The following is a 23802-nucleotide window of genomic DNA, read 5'->3' as shown; positions in this document are numbered from 1 at the left end:
TTAAGTTACAAGTTACATCAGTTACTAGAAAAACATTTCACGAACGTAGAAAATGAGAAGTGGAGCTTAGAAGGCAAAGGGTGTGGGGTAGGAGGAAAATAGGATGGAAAGACCGAGGAGAATCTGGCCAGAGTCCGCTGGGTAGGTGACGGCCGAAGGGGAAGTCCACAGCCCATTTCCTCTATAGCTCTTGGGTACCTCCACCGGTCATCGGTCAAATAGCTAGGTCTCAACGGGAAAACATTTAGAGAGCATAGTGGACAAGATAAATGGAACATAGGGGTTGAAGGGGGTAGGGTAAAGGGGTAGGAGGGAGAATGCGACGGAGAGGCGAAGAAAAGTCTGCCCAAAGTCCGGCTGGGTAGGTGACGGTCAAGGGGGAGGTCCACAGCCCATCTCCTCTTTAGCTATCGGGTAGCTCCACCGGGCATCAGTCAGAAAGCTAGGTCTCCACAGTCAGAGGTGAATTCATAGAGTAAGTACCTGATGGGTAGGCCGGATGGGGGAAGGATAGGGAGTAGCCATTCCGCAGCGCCTGGTCACTCCTTTGTTCTGTTTTTTTCGTTTTCTTTTTTAAATCTCTTTTAAAAAAACACGACTCTCCCCTCTCGTCATGTGACGTGGCGGCCATCTTAAGGTCAGGCACTGGGTGTGATCTTCTGTTGCATATCTCTGCAGGCCGCTCGCTTGCTATGAATTGTGAGGGTCTCTCCTCTTGGCCCCCGACAAGACCCTGTGCCTGTGTGTCATCAAGCAGTGTCCCCATTCCTTACAAGCTTTTTACGTGTGGGCGCCATCACGTAGTCAGGCCACTAAGTTCATCCCCCCTGAAGCTCCTGGCCGCACTGTTTGCATGAGCGCTTACGGGGGGGGGGGGGGGGGGGGGGGCCTTCCGGGCCGTTCCCTCTGACGCGCTTATCAATCCTCCTCAACTCCTCTGTCCTCAAGGCGTCGGATGTATGTGACTCGGGGTAGTCACTGAAGCGACTGGCTACACTGCCCGTGTGCGATTGCCGATTCACGGGGTCATAAATTCTATCGTGTTGCAGTGACCGGGAGTGAACCGATGAGTCCGCTCACCCTCCCTGGGCTACGGCTCGTGGGTGTGCCTCAGACAGGGGAGGATTGGCAAGGTGGGCATTCGGGCATGGGCCGAAGGGCCGGTGCCTCAGTGCCCTCTGTGGGCCGTTTTTTTCTCCCCTGTCCCAGTCCACAGAGAGTGGACTAGGAAAGGGGAGAAGAAAAAAACCGTCCCACAGAGTGCACGGAGACAGACAGAGAAAATGCAAGCAGCCTCGCTGTGCGGCCGGACAGCGCGATTGTCAGCTGTGGCCTCTCCTTCACTCCTGCCCTGCCAAGCAATCAAGCTGAGGCTGGGCTGGGGAGGGGAGGGGTGATTGTTTGCAAGAATCGGCCTCCCTGGGGGCCAGGTGTTTCTCAGGCCTTTGAGCCATTTTCACCTCGGCCCCCCTGGGGCCCATGCAGTCCAGAAACGGTGTTAGTCTTAACACCTCGCCCACAGCCCTTCACATTCAGGGCATAGTGGGCGAGGAAGAATGGGTCTTGCTGTGGGGGCCATGTGATGTTTGGAATTTTTTATTTTTATTTATTTATTTATGCGATTTTATATAGCGCGGACTTTACCCGAAGGTGTCAGAGCGCTTCACAATAGGAACAGCAATAATACATGAGGAGAAAAATTACAAGTGGACAAATTACAAAAGCAAACGTTAAGTTACATGAATCAAAAGTGACAATAGTGAGCAACCAAAATACATGAGGTAGCAATCGGTACATTACAGGAGGAAAAAGTAATATGTGTGTGCAGGTTACAAAAGCGTACAAAGTACACATAGAGGTATAATACTGCAATAAATGGCAGACACTCCAGCACCAGAACAAACGTTACGTAGGCAATGGTGGCACTTGTGCAAGTATCTAAAGCAAACAAAAGTGAGAGGTAGCATACAGTGTGATACCAGAGAAAAGTGACGTGTGCAAGTTACAAAAGGGTACCATACACAGGTACAAGGGTAATACTACAGTAAATGGTAAACACTCAAACTGCCAGAACACACTGGGAAGGCACTTCCCATGCACCAGCTTCACCTCAGCCTCCCCCCTGGCTACCTGGCTACCTTGGATGACCCAGAAAGCTGTTTTTTGTGCTCCCCTGCCAGGACATTTTCCCGAGGCCTGGAGGGCTGATTAATTTACTAATTGCAGAGGCCTTACCTCTGTTCATGTGCTCCTGAGCTGAAGGTCTGGGGAGGGCTAAGTAGGTTAGTAATAGCAGGGGCTTTGCTGCTTTTCAGGTGCTCCTGTGCTGGAGGGCTGGAATAATTTTGTGACAGAAAGGGGCCTTGCTATTTTTTTTAGTTGCTCAGCATGTAGGCCATTGTCACCTTGGCCCTGTGTCCTGTGCAAGAACAGTATCCTCCCACTTTCATTCCTTGTCTGTGCAAATGGTGTTTCATGAAATGGCACGCCCCTTGAATGTGGGCCACGCCCCTTTAATATGGGCCACGCATCTTGAATGTGGGCCACTTTTTTCGTCATTGCCCGGGTTGAATTGTGATCTCAATCCGACCCTGGCCTCAGAGCCCGTTCATCTCTCCCGGGAGCTCCAACGCTACCGCCATCTTGTTGCCCCTCGACATCCAGATTCGTGCTCAAATAGTGGGGATCTCGGCAGAATCACTGTAAATGCAGCCTCTCTACTTGCTCCCGCGACGTTCCTGGACTTGGCTGTTACATTTGGAACAGCAAGTGGCGGCTGTAAGTAACTCCAAGCGTAGCGATGCTCCGGAGCTGAAGTGGATTACGACCACTCAGCCATCTTGCCTTATGCTTGAGTCCAGGCCAGTCCATTCCTGTAGATTGTAGCTTTTAGACTGAGCTTAACTACATTAAAGGTCCCACATTGTTAAGCAACACTGACCAGAAAATACAGTTCATTTATGTCTTGCCAAGCACCATATGAAAGTGTTTTCCTCAGTGAACCTGTGAATTTTTAACAAAGTCATGTGGGAATTGAGCCGTAAAAAGTACGATTGGACTTGTTTTTTCTCAAACATGTCTCCTAGGAGGTTAGGGCAGAACCAATCCTTCCGCACCCCTCACGGACCTCAGTGGCTAGCCCAATGCGATTTCATGAGTGTAGTAACACCAACAAATGAAGACCAGTACTCCTGACTATTTTAAGACTGATTGTTACATTGGTGAATAAAATAATGCAATTAATTTCTTAAAAGGTTGTGACGATTTATGTACAATGTGCATTTGTCTCCATAGGTTTGTTTAAAGAGGAAAATCCTTATGCCAAATTTGACAACTGAACTACACGTTTACCATGCATTCAACATTTTGGAAAATGTGTAACTTGAAGATGCATCGGAGCTTACTAATGCTGCAGAGTCTGCAATCCGAACCCAGTGAAATGTTTGTCAAAGATATCAGGTTACAGAATTACACATGATTGGTTGTACATTGTAGTCTTCAATATTTTCTCCTTTCTAGGGTTACGGCTTGAACTAAAAAGCAGTTCAAAGCTACATGAGCATTCCATGCTTGACCAAACATGGTCTGGTAGTTCAGTTCTAAACATTTGATATGTACCTTTCTCTTCGGCTTATTCCCAACACTTAACAGAGTTTAGTAAATTCAAAGGGCACTATTTGACACATGAAAATATTGTTTTCAGATACTCATTCACCAAAGAGATTGATTTAGCTAAAAAGATGATTTTTGAAGGTGCCAGTTTATTTCCATTGGTTTCATTGCTTAATCCATATGGCACTACTTTAATTCAGTGGCTCAGTGTCAAGCTTTTTAGCAATGTCTCAGCTGTAGGTTGAGAATTTCTTTTGCAACTGTTCAGTAAAAAGAGCCTTTGTGTGTTTTCATGCCAAAGATCTTTTTTTAAATTAGTTTATAAAATGACTGATTTATAGCAAAGTAGCTAAATATTGAGATATTTTGATTATCAATCTTCGCAACAAATGTCCATCAAATTACAACGGAACACTGCAAGTACTTGCTGGAGTAGAAAATGTTTGGCTTTTGTAGTTGAAAATATAAGAAACCTAAAGCATGGACTTTGCATAAAAGCAATGATTAATCATCGTGTTGATCATGTTCTGTGTAACATTCAGGTATACACTTCTACACTTTTTCACTTGTTTCATCTACTATTTGTTACAGCTGCACGGAAGTTAGTATCTCTTTGACTTGTATTCTGGTAGGGTGCAACAATAGATAATGTTAGGAGGTAGCATATGGTTTTCTACAAAAAGACAATACAAAAAAGACTTGTTTATTAACTATTGTTATTGTCTCACCTTTTTCATTTATCTATAAACATGAATCCCTATGCTGTAGGAGTATGTGCTATGATCCATTCTAAACATTAATCATTTAAGGATAGGTCTCAAAGGAAACTAAGTACATTTTACATTCTTACACTTCAAAACATAAACTTTATGCCTTGGTTTATTTTTCAGGTTAATTTTCAGTTTGTTCACGTACATAGACCAAAGAAGTAGAAAGTCATATTTTGAGATGGGTATTATTTTTTTTTCCTGCATAAGGTGTGCCCTTATAGCCATTATTGAAAATCAAAGTGTATAGTATGACCGCTTCAGTGTTTCTCAGTAGGCTCGATTTGTTTTAGTCTCGCAAACATTCTTTACTTACTTTGTAACCTCCCATTTAGTTATGAGTTTAAAGACACGTTTATGACTTTGTGGCCTTAATCCATGCAACTAGAAAGATCTAAATCTCACGGATGGCCAACTTTATTGGATAGAGAATGTGGGTCTTCAGTACTATTATAATTTTCATTGTATATCCAATGTGTGTGACCAGGAGAGAATAACGTTTTATGACTACAGACAAAAGTAAATTGTAAACTACTGGGCTCTGTGTGCATGAAGGAGAGGCCACTCTAGATCCTAATAGGTACAAATGTAGGAGTGTTTTTGAAATTAAAATCCTGCAAGGCGCTCACAATAGAGAAAGCATGCATGGTGTTCAATTAATAAACAGTAATTCACTACTGAACATATAGGTTGTTACAAAATTTGGCAAATAATTTTTTTTATTTTAAAAATAGTTCCAAAATACAGCTTTTATATTTTCTGTTCGGTGCTTCGAACGTAGTAAGGAACACACATGCTAGGAATCTGGGCCAATGATGCCAACTAAGCACAGAGGAGACAGCAACTTCTTCTCTTTACTTCCCTCTTTTAGCCATTACTAATAGTTGCCCTAACATAAACTTTCAGTTTTTTTCCGAAACCTAACCACTTTCCTCCTGGATAGTGTCTCGGCAATCCTCACCTTCTCATCCAAAGGTTTAAGCTCAAATCTTTGTTTACTTTTTTTTAATGCAACCTTTCACTGAAATCATTGCGTTCTCTCACAGTGGCAAATAAAATCACTTCTTCAGATTGGATTGAGTGTTCTGTGTTGTTCTAAAGAACTTTAATGGATCAGAGAACAATTCCACCCTCTCTGAGTTTTGCATCGTTCTTTTGCTGATTTCTGTTGTACTATATGCTTGCCTGTCATCATAAAATGTGTTCTTGTTTTTTTGCACCTAGTTATGCAGCCTCAATAGTGAATCCACATATACTGCAGGGAAACCATCTTGTTAAATGGAGGCAGATTTACCAGTATCACAATTTGAGTTTGGACCAACTCAAAATGTAGGAGTGTTTTTGATTTCAAAACACAGAGGTACTGCTTTTCAAAGTACCTTTTAGTAGATACCTACAGTACATCTGGCACTCAATACTAATAAGACTATTTTTCTCCCAAGAGAATTCCCAAGTCTCTTTGCAGCTTTGTCAGTATACTGTTGTAAATGATAAAATTAACCAGTAAACTGTTGTAACACTATTCTGAAGCTTCGTATGCTGTCACTTGTAGGTAGATTACAGTAACATTACTTGATTACTTTTTAAAATGTGAATGAATGAGCTTTTGTTTGGTATGTTAGCAGTAAAGCTGTGCCAAACGACACCTGTCTCCTGAGTTTTCATTTTCAGAAATAATAGCGTTTTAAAGTATATGCATTTGTATAAGTGTTTTGTTTTGAGCCTTATGGCAATGCAAAATACAGTGCTCAGGGGCGTGAGGAACAAGGAGTCTGTTCTATAACAAGTTCTAATCTTTACCATTACTGAATTAGGCCAACAGGGTGGTGAACCTGAGACAATATCCATTTTGCACAATATTCAGAACCCAGGCGTCTTTTGTGATTTGTTGCTACTCTGTCCGATAATGAGAAATGCTTCTCCTACCGGAATGGGTAATGAAAGAAGGGTAAAGATAGGATTCATGGTTTGGATCTTGCTGCCGTTTACTCCCTTGGGAAGGCTGTTGGAGCATCCTCTTGTCTGTTTTTGCTGTTTCTGGTACGATCTTTGGTGTTTTTATTGAGATCTAACATCTAATCCACTGAGGAGTATTAAGCTTCAGAGTAAAACCGACGTTGGTAGGGCTAGAATGATTTTTTGTTCTTTTGGTCTCTCTAGACCCACTGCTTTGAGGGTCTCCATTTAGCTTTTCATTCTCGCCATTTCATAATCAGTGTAACTTCCAAAGAGTGTGGAACCAGAGAATGGCAAGTTCTGTATGGTTGTTGCGACTCCGGCTTGAGGGATGTCAACCGTAGCCAAGAATGCCTCCTTAAGGTCACTCGTAACAGTATCTATGTGCAACTAGCAGGTAAGAATCCACCGCCACACTAATCTCCTAATTAGATACCATTGCTCCCTCATTTACTATATCCATGAAGACTTCTCTCTTGGAAAATGTTCTGCGAAAAGCTGCCTGGAGTCCCAGAGGGCTCAGTCACCTCTGCCCCAGAGAGCTGTAGCCTTGGCTGCTTTCACTGATGTTGCTGCTGTGCTGCAGACTTAACGGCCTGCAGAGTAGAGTTTTGTGCTCACTTTATTCAGAGCAGCAGAAGATGGAAATGTGGTGTGGTACTTCTTAGCTGCTATTATTACCACAGAGTATGGTGGCGGATAAGTGCGGAGGAAAAGAGGGTCCTGATCAGAGTCCGGAATTTCTTTTGAAGCCTTGACGGAGCAGGCTTAATTATGCTGGTGTCAAAAACAGCTCCATGGCAGGTTCTAGGAGGCCAGGGACCAACAGAAGAAGAGGTCTAAAATCTGTGCATTGGTGTAGTGTCTTGAATATCACAGATGTGGAAGGTGTTGGAATCAACATTTGTATATTTAGTTTGCCCGCTCCTCGTACCAAGACCTCTTGGAAGGCTGTAATGTCATCCACAGGGGACATAAGAGTCGGTAGAGAGTCCAATAATGTTGGAGAATATCCTCCTGTAGATGTGGAAGAATTATCTGTAAGCTTATGATGAGATCTTGATCTTGTATGGTGAGACCTATGTCATCGATGAGAATGACGTGAAGATGTTGATAAGTGCCTAGGACTATGATGGGCCTGATGGCGAGAATGGTGGCGCATTCGAGAGCGTGACCTATTCCTAGGAGCTGGAGTGTCTCTAGGTGGAACTAGAGTCATTAGAGGAGGCAATATTGGTTGAGGTGGTGGTTGAAGAGGTGAGGTTGGTTGGAGGTAGTGCCGGTGGTGAAGACGGAGATGGAGCAGGAGATGTAGGAGGAGGAGATGGAGATGTTGGAACCACAATGGGAGAGGGTGAATACAGTCTTGAATATTGAGAGTCTAGTGATGAATATATTCTTCTATTCTTTGTCTCCTGGTGTCTTCTTGACGTAGAAAAGTTTCACTATGATGTTATGAAGTCCTTCCACTCCTCGACGTGGACCACAGCCTGCGAGTCGACGGTGTATGGCCTTTCTACGTTGACTAGGGTCGCCTCAACGATGACAATGTTTACACAACGTCAATCCAGGTCACGATGGCTAACAAAGCCATATCTTGCAACAACGTTGATCCTTATAAATTCGACAGGGACCGATGTTCTTTTGGACAGAAAAACCCTCTTTTCAGAACTCCCACATCCTCTAGAGGTTGAAGACAGAGCCCTGTTGGAAGACTGACCTTTCCCTCGCTCTGAGGTCCCATCTTCAGGCTGTTTGTTGGCACCATCTCTTAAGTCCCATGAAGGCGAATCCTCTTCATGTAATATGTGTCGTGAAAAAGCCCTGAAATTATGACATGCGTTATAGTGGTAGACAGATGATACAGACCTCATGAGGGCCACTCAATCAGAGGGGGCCCCTGAAGCAGATAGGGCAGAGAAAAATCAGGGGAAGGAGACAAGCTACTCAAAAAGTTGTTTCTCTGCCATAGTAATTAACATGCGCTATAAGTTGCTAATATATAAATATCCATGTAGTGTATTTTGTAAAGCGCACAGCTGCCCCAACGGGGCGTCCCGGCGCTGTATAATGCTGTGGAACCCTTCCTGGCTCTCCCTGTGAGAAGCCCCTCCTGGGCAACCCCAAGGTGAAGCCAGGCATCCCAGTGTTGTAGGGGCCGTTGTGGAGGTTAAGCAAGCTATTGCCCAGAGTTGCAGCGTGGGACCCATGATTAGAGTAGGTGCAGAGGCGAGAATTAGCGAGTCCGCGGACATTGAGCTCAAGACCTTGCCGCGTCGGGACTTGAACCCTGGTCCCGGGCCTGATCTCTGCTTCAGAGTCTGCCGCTCTAACCAGTGAGCCACACTATTCTATGGAGCTGGCCGAGAGGATAAAGGCATGTCACAAAACACAAATTGGAAACGTATCAAAATGTATTAATAATTCATTAACATCTTATTTATAAAATTGAAAATATATAGCGTCCCACGCCACCACTCTCACTCACACATTCATACCAACTGATTCATACTCTCACATGCCAACAACTCCTGCGGCTCAGTAATCCACTCATACCAACACAACAAGAGATCAGAACAAATGGACACATTTTAACAAATAAAGATAACAATCATCAAAATCTCAAGACAAATGAGCAATCCAAAAATCCATTTAGCACCAAATAGATTTAAGGTCATCAAGATGAATTAGAATGATAACAAGGAGTATAGTTCATGAATTAGATAAGGTCCATTCAGTAGAAAGAACGCCGACACGCGTTTTGGTGATCGACCCAGTGGGGGTCTCACCTTCCTCAGGGCAGAAGGATCCAGAGGCGTGACTGTGGGATGAGCAATCTCAGGAGACCAGAGTAGAAGGATCGGAGTAGAGGGACCTCACATTCGCAAAACAGATGACTAGCATCAAAATAGAAAACTCATCAATAGACGAGACCTCGATAGAAAAAACAGGGATCTAAGCAAAAAGAAGAGAGGACTCCATTTCAGGTAATTAGAATGTGCATAGAACTCGATGGGAAGGATAGGTCCTCCACGTATGTAAATGAGAGCAGTGTTCAGTCTTAAATATGCCAAAAATCCGATCGTGCATAGGAGTTAATTCAAAGGCCTGGGGGCGAGAGCACGCTCAAAAGACAGTTGCAGTAAAAATCCGTGACATCGGGACGGGGAAACGATATGGTTCTGGGGCAGCGTCCCTCAGCAAAACATGTCCGAATAGATCAGGAGCCGACCTCGTGAGGGTCTGTTTTGGCCTTCTACCTCCAACATTTTGGGCACTTGTCATATGAGGAAGGCATTTTATTTGACAAAACACCTCACATTTTTGTCAGAAACCAAAAACAACGGAATAAGGCAAGGAGAAATGTTGAATAAAGGTGCAGTCACCAACTTCTATTGGAGAATTGCGATGAAACAAACGCTAAAAAGGCCAAGCTCAATGCTCCAGGGTTCTGTCAGCAGGAGCCGGAAAAAAGAACAGAAGCAACTGCCACCCGTTGAGCATGATGGGATACTGGTTGTCTCTGGGTTGTTAAAGGCACAGTCTCTATTTGTAACCATATAATGACAGCCTATGATGCTACACTATCCTGTTCTCCTTCATCTCTATCCTAAAAAAAGGGTTTGTGTGGGAGATTTATGTTTGCTAAAACATCTTAAAATTATAAAAACATACTTTATTCTGGCCCTTTTTTGACATCATGATGGAGAATTCAACCATTGTAGCCTATGTACATAGGCTGCATAATCTGTCTCCTTCTTAAGTGTCTTTGCAGGCTTTCCCAAAGAAAGGTGAAAGTCAAAACGTAAGATATATATTGAAGCACTCCAGAATTCCCGCAAGTGGGCGGGACTATTCAGTGTTTAAGACTATAAATGCAAATCCTCTACGGGAAAAAAATGGTTTGCTAAATTGCATGGGTGGACCACCATGGCTGCTGTCCCATAGAGGGAGTTCAACTGATTAAGGATACTATAAATATTTAAATAAACCAATCACCCACTTAATGACAAGTGCAACCCATTGTTAGCGAAAAAAGTTAAAGGTAATCTCATAGTTGCCCGGTTTGTAAGAGTTGCTACAGCCCCAAGGACTGTAAATTCAATGTCCACCCTTTCAACTTGTTTGAGGGCGTACTGATGGATATGGACACAGGCCTGTCGTATTATGAAAGTTTTGAGCATCCGGCGATGGTGAGCATAACACTGATGAATTAACGGTTGTGATGATCTCTTGACTAACTGCCACTCACAGTTATCCCCCCTTTGCTCTTTTATAAATACAAATAATGACAGATCAGAAATAGCTCAAATGTTAAGCAAATGTTATTTGAAATTAATATTATCTCACTTTTCATCTAGCAACACGCCGTCTGCATGTACATCTAAACAGTAATTTTTTATCTTATGGAGCTCATGCATGCAGACGTTCATGCAAAGTATATTTCTTGAGTATGAACGGGTCTTCCTTGTGAATAATTCTTTGTGGATTGATTGGCAAGTTTTTGATGGGCCTGACATCATATGAATAGGCGTTAATCAGAGCTGAACATTTCTCTGAATGAATCCTGAAGAATCAATAATAAATTGCTGCAAGCATAACCGGGATTCATTGGGTGTATGAGCTAATTCTGGAATAAGCCTTTGTTGGGAGGACGGGGCATCATCATAAGATCAAAGGGGATATCAGTGATGCTTATTTGCATGCAATGTAATTGCCCTCATACATGCTTAATGAGTTTTCTTATATTTGCAGGCTACTGCCCCAGCCCCTCACATTTTACTAATGCTTGCCTCCACATGCAGCCTCCCCAAGAATGTCTAGAGGACCAACGGGACCAACTGCAAGGCAAATGGGAGGACAAGATTAAGCTGTCAATACATGCAAAACAGTACACCAATTGGTGGTGCTCTCCAGCCAGTCTCCTGCAAGGCATGCCGTTCACCAATGGGTCCCCTCTTGGGCCATAGTGACAGGTGCATCACTAATAGGATGGGGAGCCCACATGGATCACCTCCAATTTCAGGGTACATGCTCGCAGAGAGATGACTTATATCAATCTCCTAGAGCTCTGCATAGTTCATCTAGCGCTCAAGGCCTTTCACCTATCATTCACAACCACAACCCTTCTTGTTCAGATGGACAATTCAACACAACCCACCCCTGATTCCTGCAGTCCTAATCAAGCTGTCCCACTCGGGGGCCAAGATGATCCTCACAGCTCCAGAGTATCCACGTCAATGGTGGTTCACAAACCTGCTTCACCGGTCACATCGTCCACATCTCAAGCTATCATGCAGACCAGACCTACTAACTAAATTTGGAGGCCAGATGGTTCACCCCAATCTCCCCATCTTGAATTTGGCTGCATGGCTCAGACATTCGAACCTGCTACAAGACTGCATGGAGATCTTCAAGGATCTATGAGCGGCCTTCCACCCATACTGCATATGCCTTCAAGTGGAAGAGATTTGACATTTGGTGTACCTCTAAGAAAGTGGACCCTACAACATGCCAAGAAGATGTCAATCTCTCATACCTTCTACACTTGGCAAATCTGGATTACATTCTCTACTGTAGCGGTTCACTTGGCGGTTCTTACTGCCTACAGAAAATGTCCTTCATAAACCTCTTTTTTTCAGAATCTCAGTGATAAAGGATTTTTTATTTATTTATAAGGGTTGAAGAAAGTTTTTCCTTCCATTAGACGTCCCTCATTTCTCTGGGGACTTAACATAGTACTTTCACGTCTTGTGCAGGATCCTTTTGAGCCTATTCACAAAGCCTCCCTGCAATAACTTTCTTTAAGACAACTCTCCTTGGAGCAATAATAGCTTGCAGGATTAGCAAGATCCAAGCACTATGTTCTCACAAGCCATACACAGTCCTCCACTCTAACAAGGTGGTCATGAGGACTCACCTGAAATTCCTCCCCAAGTGATTTTGGACTTCCATGTCTACCAGACGATCTCATTATCAACACTCTTTCAGAATCCCTCAAATCCAGCAGTAAGAACTCTTCGTTTCCTGGATGTGAGGAGAGTTTTGAAAGTCTATCTATATAAAACACAGGACATCTACAGATCGAACTAATTGTTTCTGAAGTAGGGGATCTCTATGTATAGTCATAATCTAGTGAATAGTCCCGCCCATGTGCGTGGACCCCGGAGCAATCAAAAATAATCTCCTAAGTTGTCAAAAGATGTAGACCTGCACAGACACTTAAGAGAGAATTTAAAGACGGATAATGCAGCCTATATCCACAGCCTACACTGTCCAGTACTTCAACTAGAAATTCCACCAAAAACCCACAAACAGCACAGCCTGTCCAGATTTCTCCACAGAGAAAAGCTTTCCTTTACCAGCAAAATCCTCTGGAATGATAGAGAGGAAGGAGTGGACAGACAAGCCCCATAGGCTGCATTATGTGGCTCAGAACAGGATACTGTGCCTTTAAGAGAACTTTCCAGCAGGTCCCTTTTACTTTCAGTTCTTTTTTCCAGCTCCTGCAAGCAGGACCCTGGAGCATTGAGCTCTCCCTTTCAAGGGTTTATTTAGAGATTTTTCACTTTTTCAAGTGTTTGAGTGCTTTCATTTGTAGTACTTTGGTGTTTTCTTCCTTGCGTGTGTCTTTGTGCACTCTTTTATTTGTCAAAATGCCTGCTTTGTTTGACAAATGCCCAGAGTGTCCGAGGAAGAAGGCCGAGTCGGACCCACATGAGGTGTGCAACGTCTGCCTTCCCTCATCTCATGTCCCAAAGGAGTGTGGCATTTGCCAGACCTTATCCACCAGGACCCTGAGAGAGAGGATGAAGATCAGGCACCAAGGCCTGGAAGATAGAAGGCTGAAGACACAAGGTGGGTCTGGGCATACTCCATCTGCCCATGCTGAGGTCTCTGGGGGGCTCCCCAAAGGCAGGAAGACCAGCAAACGTCCTAGTTCTCCGCCGACATCGATAGCATCGACGACGGCGTTGAGAGAGATGACCGCAGTCTGTTCCCCGTCTCCCCAGGGCTCTGGGTCAAAGCGGCGTCTACGTTCAACGTCGAGGGGACTGACTAGGCCGCCGTCGAGATCGCCGTCGACGGAGTCATCGGCGTGTCATCGACGTCAAGAGAGGTCGGCCCGGCGTCGGTGCTTGCCGTCGAGGCGACACCGCCGTTCGCCGTCGGCGAAGAGGAGAAGGTCGGCGTCGAGGGGATCCTCGACGTCGAAGGCTCGCAGGCGTTCGACGTCGAGGAGACGCTCGGCGTCCAGAAGGCGTTCGCCGTCGAGAAGGCGTTCGACGTCAAGGAGGAGACGTTCGACGTCGAGAGGACGACAGTCGCCGTCAAGGCGAGACTCAACGTTGAGACGATGGCGCTGGTCGACGTCGAGACGGAGTTCTTCGACGCCAAAGAAGCGCAGGAGTTCGGGCGCCAGGAGTCCCTCTGGGTCCGCTGGGGCGCGCTGGCGATGTTCGCCAATAGGAGTCACTGCCTCTCCATCGCCTCCGCCTAAGAAGAAGAGGGAGTCATCGGGCTCGGTGTACTCTGAGGTATATACACCTTCTAAGCCAAGGTCGCCTTCCCCTCCTCCCTTGCCCAAGGAACCTCCGCCGCGGAATCCCACTCCGCCTCCGCTTCCACCACCGATTCCTCCTCATGCTCATCCTCTGCTTCCTCCTCATGGACTGCCTACGGCTCCGCCGAGGACTGCTTCACTACCACGGTACCCGACGCCGCCTAAGGGGACTCCTCAGCCGAGGCTCCCGGTCAAGCTGCCGTCTCCTACTCCTTTGAGACCTGCGGAGCGTCCGAAGCCGAGGAGATCGCGCTCTCGCTCCGGCCGGAGGGAGAGATCGCGGAGTCGTTACCGGTCGTCAACAAGATCAAGGCGACGGCACAGGAGGCGCAGATCAAGATCCCACACGGGCTCTTCTGGGGCCAGGAACTACTCGCCGACTTTGTCGGACTCCCCTGGGACGAGGGTGTCGCCCGTAGACATCGTCTCATTCCAAGATGTTCTGCTGAGGGGTGCGGCTAAGTTGGGCATCACGGTGACGGTGCCCACGCCCACGATGTCCGTGATTTTCGAGATGCTACATAAAAAGCACCTGTCTCGGCCGTTGCTGCCCCTAGTACCAGGATTGGTAGAGCCCGCCAAGGAGTTGTTTCTCACTCCGGCGGTGACGAATGCGGCTTCCTCCAGGCTCCTCAAAAAGTACCGGGCGCCAGATTCTGACCCGGCTTTTCTCAGGATGGATCCGACACCAAACTGTCATAGTGACGGCAGCTAGGAAGCAGTATGCCACCACCCCGTCATCTACCGTACCTCCTGATAAGGAGAGCCGCTGGTTAGACTCAGCAGGCAGGAAGGTCTGTGGGACGGGGTCTACTGCAATGAAGGCTGCAAGTGCCGCAGCTTTGCTAGGGCGATACGATCGAGCCCTATGGGAGTCCCTCCAGCAATTCGCTGAGCTCCTTCCTCGAGAGAAGAGAAAACTTTCAAGAAATTCTAAATGAGGGGCTGTTGGTGTCGAACCAAGTCATCAGCGCGGCTGCTGATGTGTCCCTTCTGGCGGCGCATGGGTACTGCCATGGTGTCAACCAACGGCGCCACGCTTGGCTTCGACTTACGTCTCTTAAGCCAGAGGCTCAACAACGGGTGGACAACCTGCCTTTCTCGGGGGAAACCCTGTTTGGCAAGCATGCGGACGACGAGATGGCCCGAATGAAAGCGGAGGCCGAGATCCTGACGGCTGTCGGGTTGGAGAAACCCAAGGAGAAGAAGACCTACCACCCGTTCCAGAGACGGTTCGGGGCGCAAGGCAGAGGGCGAGGGCAGGCTTCGGGACAGCAGCAACAACAGCAGCAGCAGCAGTTCCGGAGGCCCTTCCAGAAGCGCCAGAAGGGCAGAGGCAGCCAGCAGTCCTCCGCGGCGAACAAAGGCCCGGCTGGGTCTAGGCCCTGAGCGGTTACTTCCCCTGCATCCGTTACCCACTCCGGTGGGGGGGAAGCGTTCAATTTTTTCTGGCAGAGTGGAGAAAAATTACTCAGGACAAGTGGGTGCTGAATATTGTTTGCAATGGATACAGTCTTCGGTTCACCAGCCCGCCTCCAGCAATTCCACCGGTCAGCTCGCAGTTTCAGCTGCGCGAGCTCCAGGCGGAGGCCGATACCCTGTTAAGGAAAAGGGCGATAGAAGACGTACCTCTGTCTGAAAGGGGAAGTGGTCTTACTCACGGTTCTTTCTGGTTCGCAAGAAGGACAAGAACGAGTTCAGGCCCATTCTGGATTTGCGACAAGCAAACAAGTGGATTCGCAGAGAGAAATTTCGCATGCTGTCGTTGCATCAGATTTATCCTCAGCTGCAACAGGGAGACTGGCTATGTGCTATAGACCTACAGGATGAGTACTTCCATGTGCCCATTGCACACAAACACAGGAAGTTCCTGCGATTCCAAGTCGGTGCCAATCATTATCAGTACACAGTACTGCCATTCGGGCTGAAGTCTGCGCCCAGAACATTCTCGAAGTGCATGGCAGTGGTATCGGCACACCTGATGAAGAACAAGGTGTTTGTCTACCCGTACCTGGACGATTGGTTGATCAAGGCCTCCTCCTTCTCGGAAGCTCAAGCGCACTTCCAGAAGGCGTGCGTTCTCTTGAACAAGCAGGGGTTGCACATCAACATGTCCAAGTCTGTTCCGACTCCGGTCCAGTGCATACAGTACTTGGGAGCCTCCATCAATATGCTGTCAGCAAGCATGTCTCCTTCGGAGGAGAGACGGTTATCACTCCTTCGGAAGGCTCAGGCTCTTATGACCGCTCCATCTACAACAGTGAGGACGGTGTCTTCTCTACTGGGGTCGATGGCCTCTTGTTTCTTCCTCACGCCACACGCACGGCTGCACATGAGACCATTGCAGGAGTGCTTGGAGGATCAGTGGGATCAGAGGAAAGGGACTTGGGACGTCAAGATACGACTGTCTCTGCATGCTCTTCAGTCTCTGAAGTGGTGGTGTTCGGCGGAGAATCTCCTCAGAGGAGGTCTCTGCATTCCCTGGATGTTAGGAGGGTGTTGAAATTTTATCTGGATAAAACCAGAGATATTCGTAGGTCAGACCAATTGTTTATCAATTATGGATCAGTCAGGACCGGTTTTGCTACCTCAAAACAGTCCATCTCGAGGTGGTTTGTGTCCTGTATACAATTGTGTTACCAGAAGGCTAATAAGACCTTAGGGGGTAAACCTAAGGCTCATTCCACCAGGGGCAAAGCTGCCACGACGGCTTTGCTACGTAATGTTCCAATTGCAGAAATCTGCAAGGCGGCCACTTGGTAGTCGGTCCATACCTTTGCTAAGCATTACTGTCTGGACACTGATGCCAGGACAGATGCTCAGGTTGGGCAGGCTTCGCTGCGAAATCTGTTCGCACAGTAGTGGTGTTATTTCTCTTCTCTCCACCGCCGCTTTGGTGTGGGGATGGGCTTGCCATTATATTCACTAGATTATGACTATACACAGAGATCCCCTATTACAGAAGGAGTAGTTTCTGTCCTGTAACTCCAGTTCTGTAGTAGGGGTATCTCTGTTATAGTCATAAGCGCCCCCCCTCCTTCCCGGTGGAGAAAGATATTATGTAAGGAATGCTACAGGTCTGGCGTGTTATGCCTTAAAAAAGAACTGAAAGTAAAAGGGACCTGCTGTGCATTCTGGGATACTGAGAGAGTTCTGGAAAGTTCTCTTAAAGGCACAGTATCCTGTTCTGAGCCACATAATGGCAGCCTATGGGGCTTGTCTGTCCACTTCTTCCTCTCTATCATTCCAGAGGATTTTGCTGGTAAAGGAAAGCTTTTCTCTGTGGAGAAATCTGGACAGGCTGTGCTGTTTGTGGGTTTTTGGTGGAATTTCTAGTTGAAGTACTGGACAGTGTAGCCTGTGGATATAGGCTGCATTATCTGTCTTTAAATTCTCTCTTAAGCGTCTGTGCAGGTCTGTATCTTTTGACAATTTAAGAGATTATTTTGATTGCTCCGGGGTCCACGCACATGGGCGGGACTATTGACTAGATTATGACTATAACAGATATACCCCTACTACAGAACTGGAGTTACAAGACAGAAACTACTCCTTATCAACTATGGTCCGGTCCGTACGGGTTTAGCCACTTCCAAACAATCCATTTCCACATGGATAGTTTTCTGGAAGCAGGTTGTGCTATCAAAAAGCTGACAATACTCTCAGCTAAACCTAAAGTTTACTCCACTAGAGGTAAAGCGGCTACTACCTGCTTTAATGAGAAATATCCCAACAGCGCATATATGCAAAGTAGCCACATGCAGATTGCTTCACACATTCACCAAGTACTATTGCTTAGACTCTGATGCTAGAGCAGATGCACAAGTAGAGGAGGATTCCCTCAGAAATCGATTTGCTTAAAGGGTACTTTAGTTGATCCTCTTTCATGTCCATCACTCTTATTAGGGATGGGCTTGCTACTCTAGTCAGTGCTTATGACTTTAAATGGAAGTCCCCTACAAGAGAAGGAATAGTTTCTTACCTGCAACTCCTGTTCTCTCGTAGGGGCATTTCCATTATAGTCATAAGCAACCCTCCCTCCTGCCCAGTGGAATTGGCAGAGGTGCCCAGTGGAATGGGCAGAGGTGTCCAAGGAATCTACATATTATCATTCATAGCCTTAAAAGAGAACTGACGCAACTGCCACCTGCTGAACATGATGGGAAACTGGTGGTCTCTGGGTTCTTGAAAGAATAGTCTCTGTTTTAGCCACATAATAACAGCCTTTAACATAGTCTATATTTGTAAAGTGCAAACATATCACCCCTTAAGGTTTCAAGGCGACTGGGGGCCGTTGAGGAGATAAAGTGAGCTATTGCTCAGTCACATGGTGCTGAGCTGCCACTGGCGATCAAACCGTGAGCACTGTGCTCCGGAGTCAGCCGCTCTGGCTGCTGCGCCACACTTCTCTTCACTGTCTTCCTCTCCCTCTATCCTAAAAAAACGTTTGCGAGGGAGATTTATGCTGTTTGCTTAAACATCTTGAAACTATACACACCTACTTTAGTGTGGCTCTTTTTGACTTAATGATGAAGAATTTGGCCATTGTAGCCTATGTATATAGGCTGCATAATCTGTCTTTCTTAAGTGTCTTTGCAGGCCTTCCTGAAGAAAGGTGAAAGAAGATTATATTGAAGAAGTGCTCCAGATTCCCTGCACGTGGGCATGACTGTTCAGTGCTTATGGCTATACTGGAAAGTCCTCTATGAAAGAAAAGAAGTTGCATGTAAAAAACTACTGCTTTTCTTTCACCTTTCACTGAAATGAGCCACACCTTAACACACTGAACACTGCATTACCTATAATTTTTGTCATTATATGTCCATTGTTGACGAAAATGTTTGAAGAGAATAAGTAAGTTTTCTCCATCACAGGATCCTTGCTCATATTTATGAATAATGAATAACTGTGGCTTTTAGTGGTATCTTGGATAAGCTCTATGGAGATTGGGGGCATGAAATGGCAATAAGGGGTCACAAGCGCTATTTCATGTAGAAGCTGTGGTGTTAAGATGTTTCCCATTAGCAGTAGTTACAAATATCTACATCAAACGTATAACATGGCAAAGAGGAGTGTCAGAAAAACCGCTCCAGAATGTAAAATGGCCGAAATACTTTTAGGAAAAAAAGGCAGAGGAAAAGTTAGTATCTATTGGTCATTAACAAACAAATAAGCAGTACAACTATATCACTTGAGAAGCTAGAAAAAGTTCTAATAAGATACAGGCAACTATCAATTGAACCAAGTCACTGGCCCCAAACTCATGCTGAGCTCAAAGGCAGATTCAAGGTGAGTAATAAATGCTGGCAAAAGGGGAAATTGAAGCATGAACCTTCCTGGGATCGTATCAAATATAAAGATGAGGCAGATGCATTGTCTGTCAAACTCACTGGAGGATGGGTTCCAAAATCACCTTTTGGAAAGCAATGAATATGAACCAACCAAGAAGAACATATAAATGAAGACGATCCCTGTGCTAAGAAGGAAGTACAAATTCAAATAACTCTGAATCTTTTCTCCATAATGGAAGCAATAACAACAAACCAGAAAAAGAGACAAGTGGTGGTGTTAAAAATATCTATATGGCCCAACTGGTCAAGCAGTCCTTCTAGAAAAGCAGTTCAGTTGAGTTCTTTAAACAGTGCAACAGTCCTTCTTACAGAGGTTCAGTTCAAGATCTAGAAGTGCCTGATTGTGATTTTTAAGGTGTCAGAGACCCAGTGCTTATACCCAAAAGTGCCTTTAATGTAGAGGGTGTCTTCAAAGCAGCTCTCTGATGTGCACAAGCATCCCTTTCAACCCAGTTCTGTCTGCCAGGCTAACCCTGGGAGGGTAAATCAGTGCTTTGTGTGTGGACAGGACACCACCTATTGAGGTGTCTGCCCCTCCCATTCCTCCCTGCCAAGGAAGACCCATCAGAATGCAGATGAGTGCTCAGGATGCAGATGAGCCTCACCATACTGTGTTTGGGGCTGTCTAGGGGGAATGCACAAAGTTTAGCTGTCACCCAACCTACATGTGTATTGGAGACCAGCTGTAAGGCACAAAAGAGCTTAGAGCCGAGAAATGTCCCCTGTTATGTTATGTTATGTTATGTTATGTTATTTATACTTTTATATAGCGCAACGGATACTCAAAAAGAGTGTCCCGGCGCTTTGGGTAAGGGGAACTAATTCAGAATAACATAACACAGTTAAAAAGAAAACACAACACACACAGAAACAAAGAGGGACTGCTAGGGAGGCCTACTGGGTAAACAACCAAGTTTTAAGACCTCTCCTAAAATCCAGAAGAGTAGTAGCTCCCCGAAGTAGAAGTGGGAGCGAATTCCACATCTGTGGGGCCAGCAGACTGAAAGAGCGGCCGCCCAAGCGAGCTCTCTTGACACGAGGGACAGCCGCCAGAAGCAACGATTCAGACCGCAGAGAGCGGCCCGGCTGGTAAAAGACCAATCTCTTTTGGAGATGCTTTGCTCCCACTGCATGGAGTGCCTTATAGGCCATTATCATGGCCTTAAAAGCGATCCGTTTACGGATCGGTAACCAGTGCAGAGTCCGCATTAGCCCGGAGGCGCTGGTGCGTCTGTTCAGACCAAAAATAGCCCTGGCCGCCGCGTTCTGCGCAACTTGAAGCCGCTGCAGCAGGTACTCTGGTAGGCCCAGGTAAAGAATGTTGGCATAATCCAACCTGGAGCCTATCAGGGCCTGCACTGTCAGCCTCCTATGCTCCTCCGACAGAAGAGGCAGGAACCTCCGCAGCATTTTTAGAAGACCGAAGCAGGTGCCGGTCACCCCAAAGATCTGGGCTTTCATCGACAGTCCCCTGTCCATCTTAACCCCCAAGTTCTTAGCCATAGGGGAAGAGCCGGACGGAGGGAACATGTCGATGGGCCACCAGGCCTGCCAGCTAGGCTCCGTATCGCACCCGAAGAAGAGTACCTCGGACTTATCGGAATTGCACTTGAGGCTGTTCAGTTGGAACCATGAGAACACCGCCCCAAGGCAATTCCGGATACTCTCCCCGTCAAAGTCAGCCCCTCTCTCGCAAGAGAAGAGGAGCTGGGTGTCGTCGGCATACGACATGATCCGGACACCAAAAGACTCCGCGACCGCCGCCAAGGGGGTCATAAAGATGTTAAAGAGGGTCGGGCTCAAAATAGAGCCCTGAGGGACCCCGACTCCCAATGGCGGCATCACTGCGGTGTCAGGCGGAGTCCAGATCGTTTGCCGGCGGCCGGCAAGAAAAGATGAAAACCATTTGAGCACCTTCCCCCGCAGGCCAATCTCATAGAGTCTTGCAAGGAGGCCATCATGGGGGACGGTGTCAAAAGCCGCCGACAAGTCCAACAACACCAGCATGACTTTACCCCCGGTATCCAACACTCCTTTGATGGTTTCAGAAACCTCAAGGAGCGCGGTTTCGGTGCTACGATTTGTACGGAAGCCAGACTGGGAGTCGTGTAAGATCTCATGAGACTCCAAGAAATTGGAGAGCACCGACTGAACGTGCTTCTCCAAGATTTTAACGAGGGCCGGCAACAGCGAGATCGGTCTATGATTGGCTGGGACCTTCGGGTCAAGCCCCGGTTTTTTAAGCAACGGAATTACCATTGCCTGCTTCCACACTGGCGGAACCACTCCCTGACTCAACGAAAGATTGAGAAGAGGGTTCGCCAGTGGGTTGACCACCTCCGCCAACCCCTTCTGTTTGCGTAGCCCCTTTCACCCCTGTTTGGGGTGACCCTTCAGGAAGGGCAATTTATTTCCAACATGGCAACTATTAGTGTGTTCCAGCAATACCCTGCCACCAGTTTTGACATATATAACAATCTATATTAACCCAAGCACAGGCCATATTGTTGCTTGTCCACTTCACACGTCAGCTGATGCTGAAATGTTAGTCTTTGTTGGCATTCTGGTAACTGTTTATCTGTTTTATTGTTAATTGTACGTGCAGACAATGATGAGTTTCCTTTTTAAGCAATGTACAGCAGTAAAATTATAAAATATCTTAATCATGAAATATTTTTGTATGAAGAAAATAATAATGAAAATACATATTTTTTCAAATTAATACTCTTGTATGGCACTGATATTGGGGTCGTTTTCCTTTATACCATAATATTAAATACATGAGAAGAAGCTTGTGAATGCTTTCTGAAAGAAAAGCTGCTAGGAAAGTTGGAACATGCAGAAATGATTATGGAGAAGCTCTCAATCTGCTTGGATGACAGATATTTTGTATTCAACAAACAGATATATAGGCAGACAATAGGTACTGCAATGGACAATTATTTTGCTCTTAGTTAAATCTACCTATTGCTCATGAAATTAGTAGTTTGAAAGTAACCTTTGCACATTGAGAGGCAAAAAACACTGTATTTTGTAAGAAACGATGACAAATCCTCATGAACAAAGTTTTCCCCAACCATCCTTTATAAGGAGCATATTCTACAGGGAATTGTTGAGAATTAAGCTTTATTGTTCAATGATGAAGATTACCAAAAACTTGCAAATCTATGTGTAGAGTCCTGAACAAAGAGGATACGTTACAAAATGAACCTAAACCAAGCTGAACGAAAAAATGTCTAAAATCAAACGCTCGGGAATATTAACTTTTAAAAAGTAGAAAATGCTGGCAAGTATGACCTATTAATACAAAATAGAGTGCTGTAGACTTGATCAAGATGTTGCAGAAACATTGGCCAGTAATATGAAATGATGAGGACTTAGTGTTTATTGGTCCATTATCAGTAGTAGATCGGCTTTATTCGATAAAAGATTATCATAAAAGCATTTTACAAGATAAAAAAACAGTTTAAAACACAGCTAAAAATTCAACAGAGATAGTAAGATGTCATATACAGTGAAGGAATCATAAAAATGACACATCGTATCTTTAAAATAATCATAGATTTCATGGATCTGGTATTCCCAATACACAAGAAAGAGGTTTCAAGCCATTTGGTTTCCCAACTGAAACGGAACCAATGTTCCTTGTCCTAGGTAGTTGGGGTCACCTTGCAATTATCCCGGTGCTTTTGTCGGGTTAGCCAGGCACACCCCAGTTATTTGGCTACACCACAGACTATTGTCAGAGAGGAGGTGTCGGTTTTCAGAATACACAGGGCGGCAATATGGCTCATAAAGCCCAGTGCCCTGCATACTGGCTTAAGTCACTTCTCTCGCGTTTTTATATGCCGGGCATGCCAGAAAAAGGTGGGCGATAGACTCCTCAGGGTGACCAAAACTCGGGCAGGGTTCCGGGACTTGGTTTGGCCCTTTCCAAGATGAGGTTAAGGTGTTAACTTGCAGGGTTGCAAATCTCATCTTCATGTACAGGGACCTGTCCCTTGGTACCTGAATAAAGTCGAGATAGGGTTTCAATCCGCAGATGCTTTTGTGCTAAAAAAATACCTCTGTTAGTTTCCCTGGCTTTTGGGTAGATTGATCACGTTTCGACACCCATTCCCAGGAAACACGTTTTAACTCCTGCTTAGGTGGGGGTGTCTGAGAAGCCCAAGCCTCACTTAGCCCAATAAGTCCAGTAAGGTGTCTGAGGTCCGCCAGCCATTTTATCCTATGTCGTGTGTCGATTGACAACAGTTCGTCAAAAGCCACGGCGTAGTTAGACCGCTCCGTGGACCTCTTTAGACGAGCCCACAAAAGCAAGGGACGGAGTCTGGCAATGTCCTGTATGTGCCTCCTACCGGTGTCATAGAACAAGGGCTTCAGAGGGGTGGAGACAGTGAGCGAGGTAAGGGATCTTAAATTTTTTTTCTCAGACTTGAATAGGTCTCGAAGTGTCTCCATACCCCACAGTTCTGCTCCATAGAGGGCCGAGGGTAATGCTTTCCCCTCATAAATAGCGAGCGCCGGGGCAACCGGCCTACTCACAGGGAGG

General features: G+C 45.9%; 1 protein-coding gene across 1 annotated transcript in view; it reads left to right on the top strand.

Annotated features, from left to right (window-relative positions):
* PTTG1IP (PTTG1 interacting protein) overlaps positions 1-6022 on the top strand; it is a 262047-nt gene extending 256025 nt beyond the window's left edge. Inside the window, exon 7 of the mRNA XM_078680549.1 lies at positions 3295-6022. Within this exon, the coding sequence (XP_078536675.1) occupies positions 3295-3338 (44 nt within the window). The 3' untranslated portion in view covers positions 3339-6022. The remainder of the gene's footprint in view (positions 1-3294) is intronic.
* Positions 6023-23802: the final 17780 nt, after the last annotated feature.

This window comes from Lissotriton helveticus, chromosome 3_1 (genome assembly GCF_964261635.1).
Source record: "Lissotriton helveticus chromosome 3_1, aLisHel1.1, whole genome shotgun sequence".
In the NCBI taxonomy this organism is placed as follows: domain Eukaryota; kingdom Metazoa; phylum Chordata; class Amphibia; order Caudata; family Salamandridae; genus Lissotriton; species Lissotriton helveticus.
Note: the sequence above shows the minus strand (reverse complement) of the source record. Positions and strands in the feature narration are given on the sequence as shown.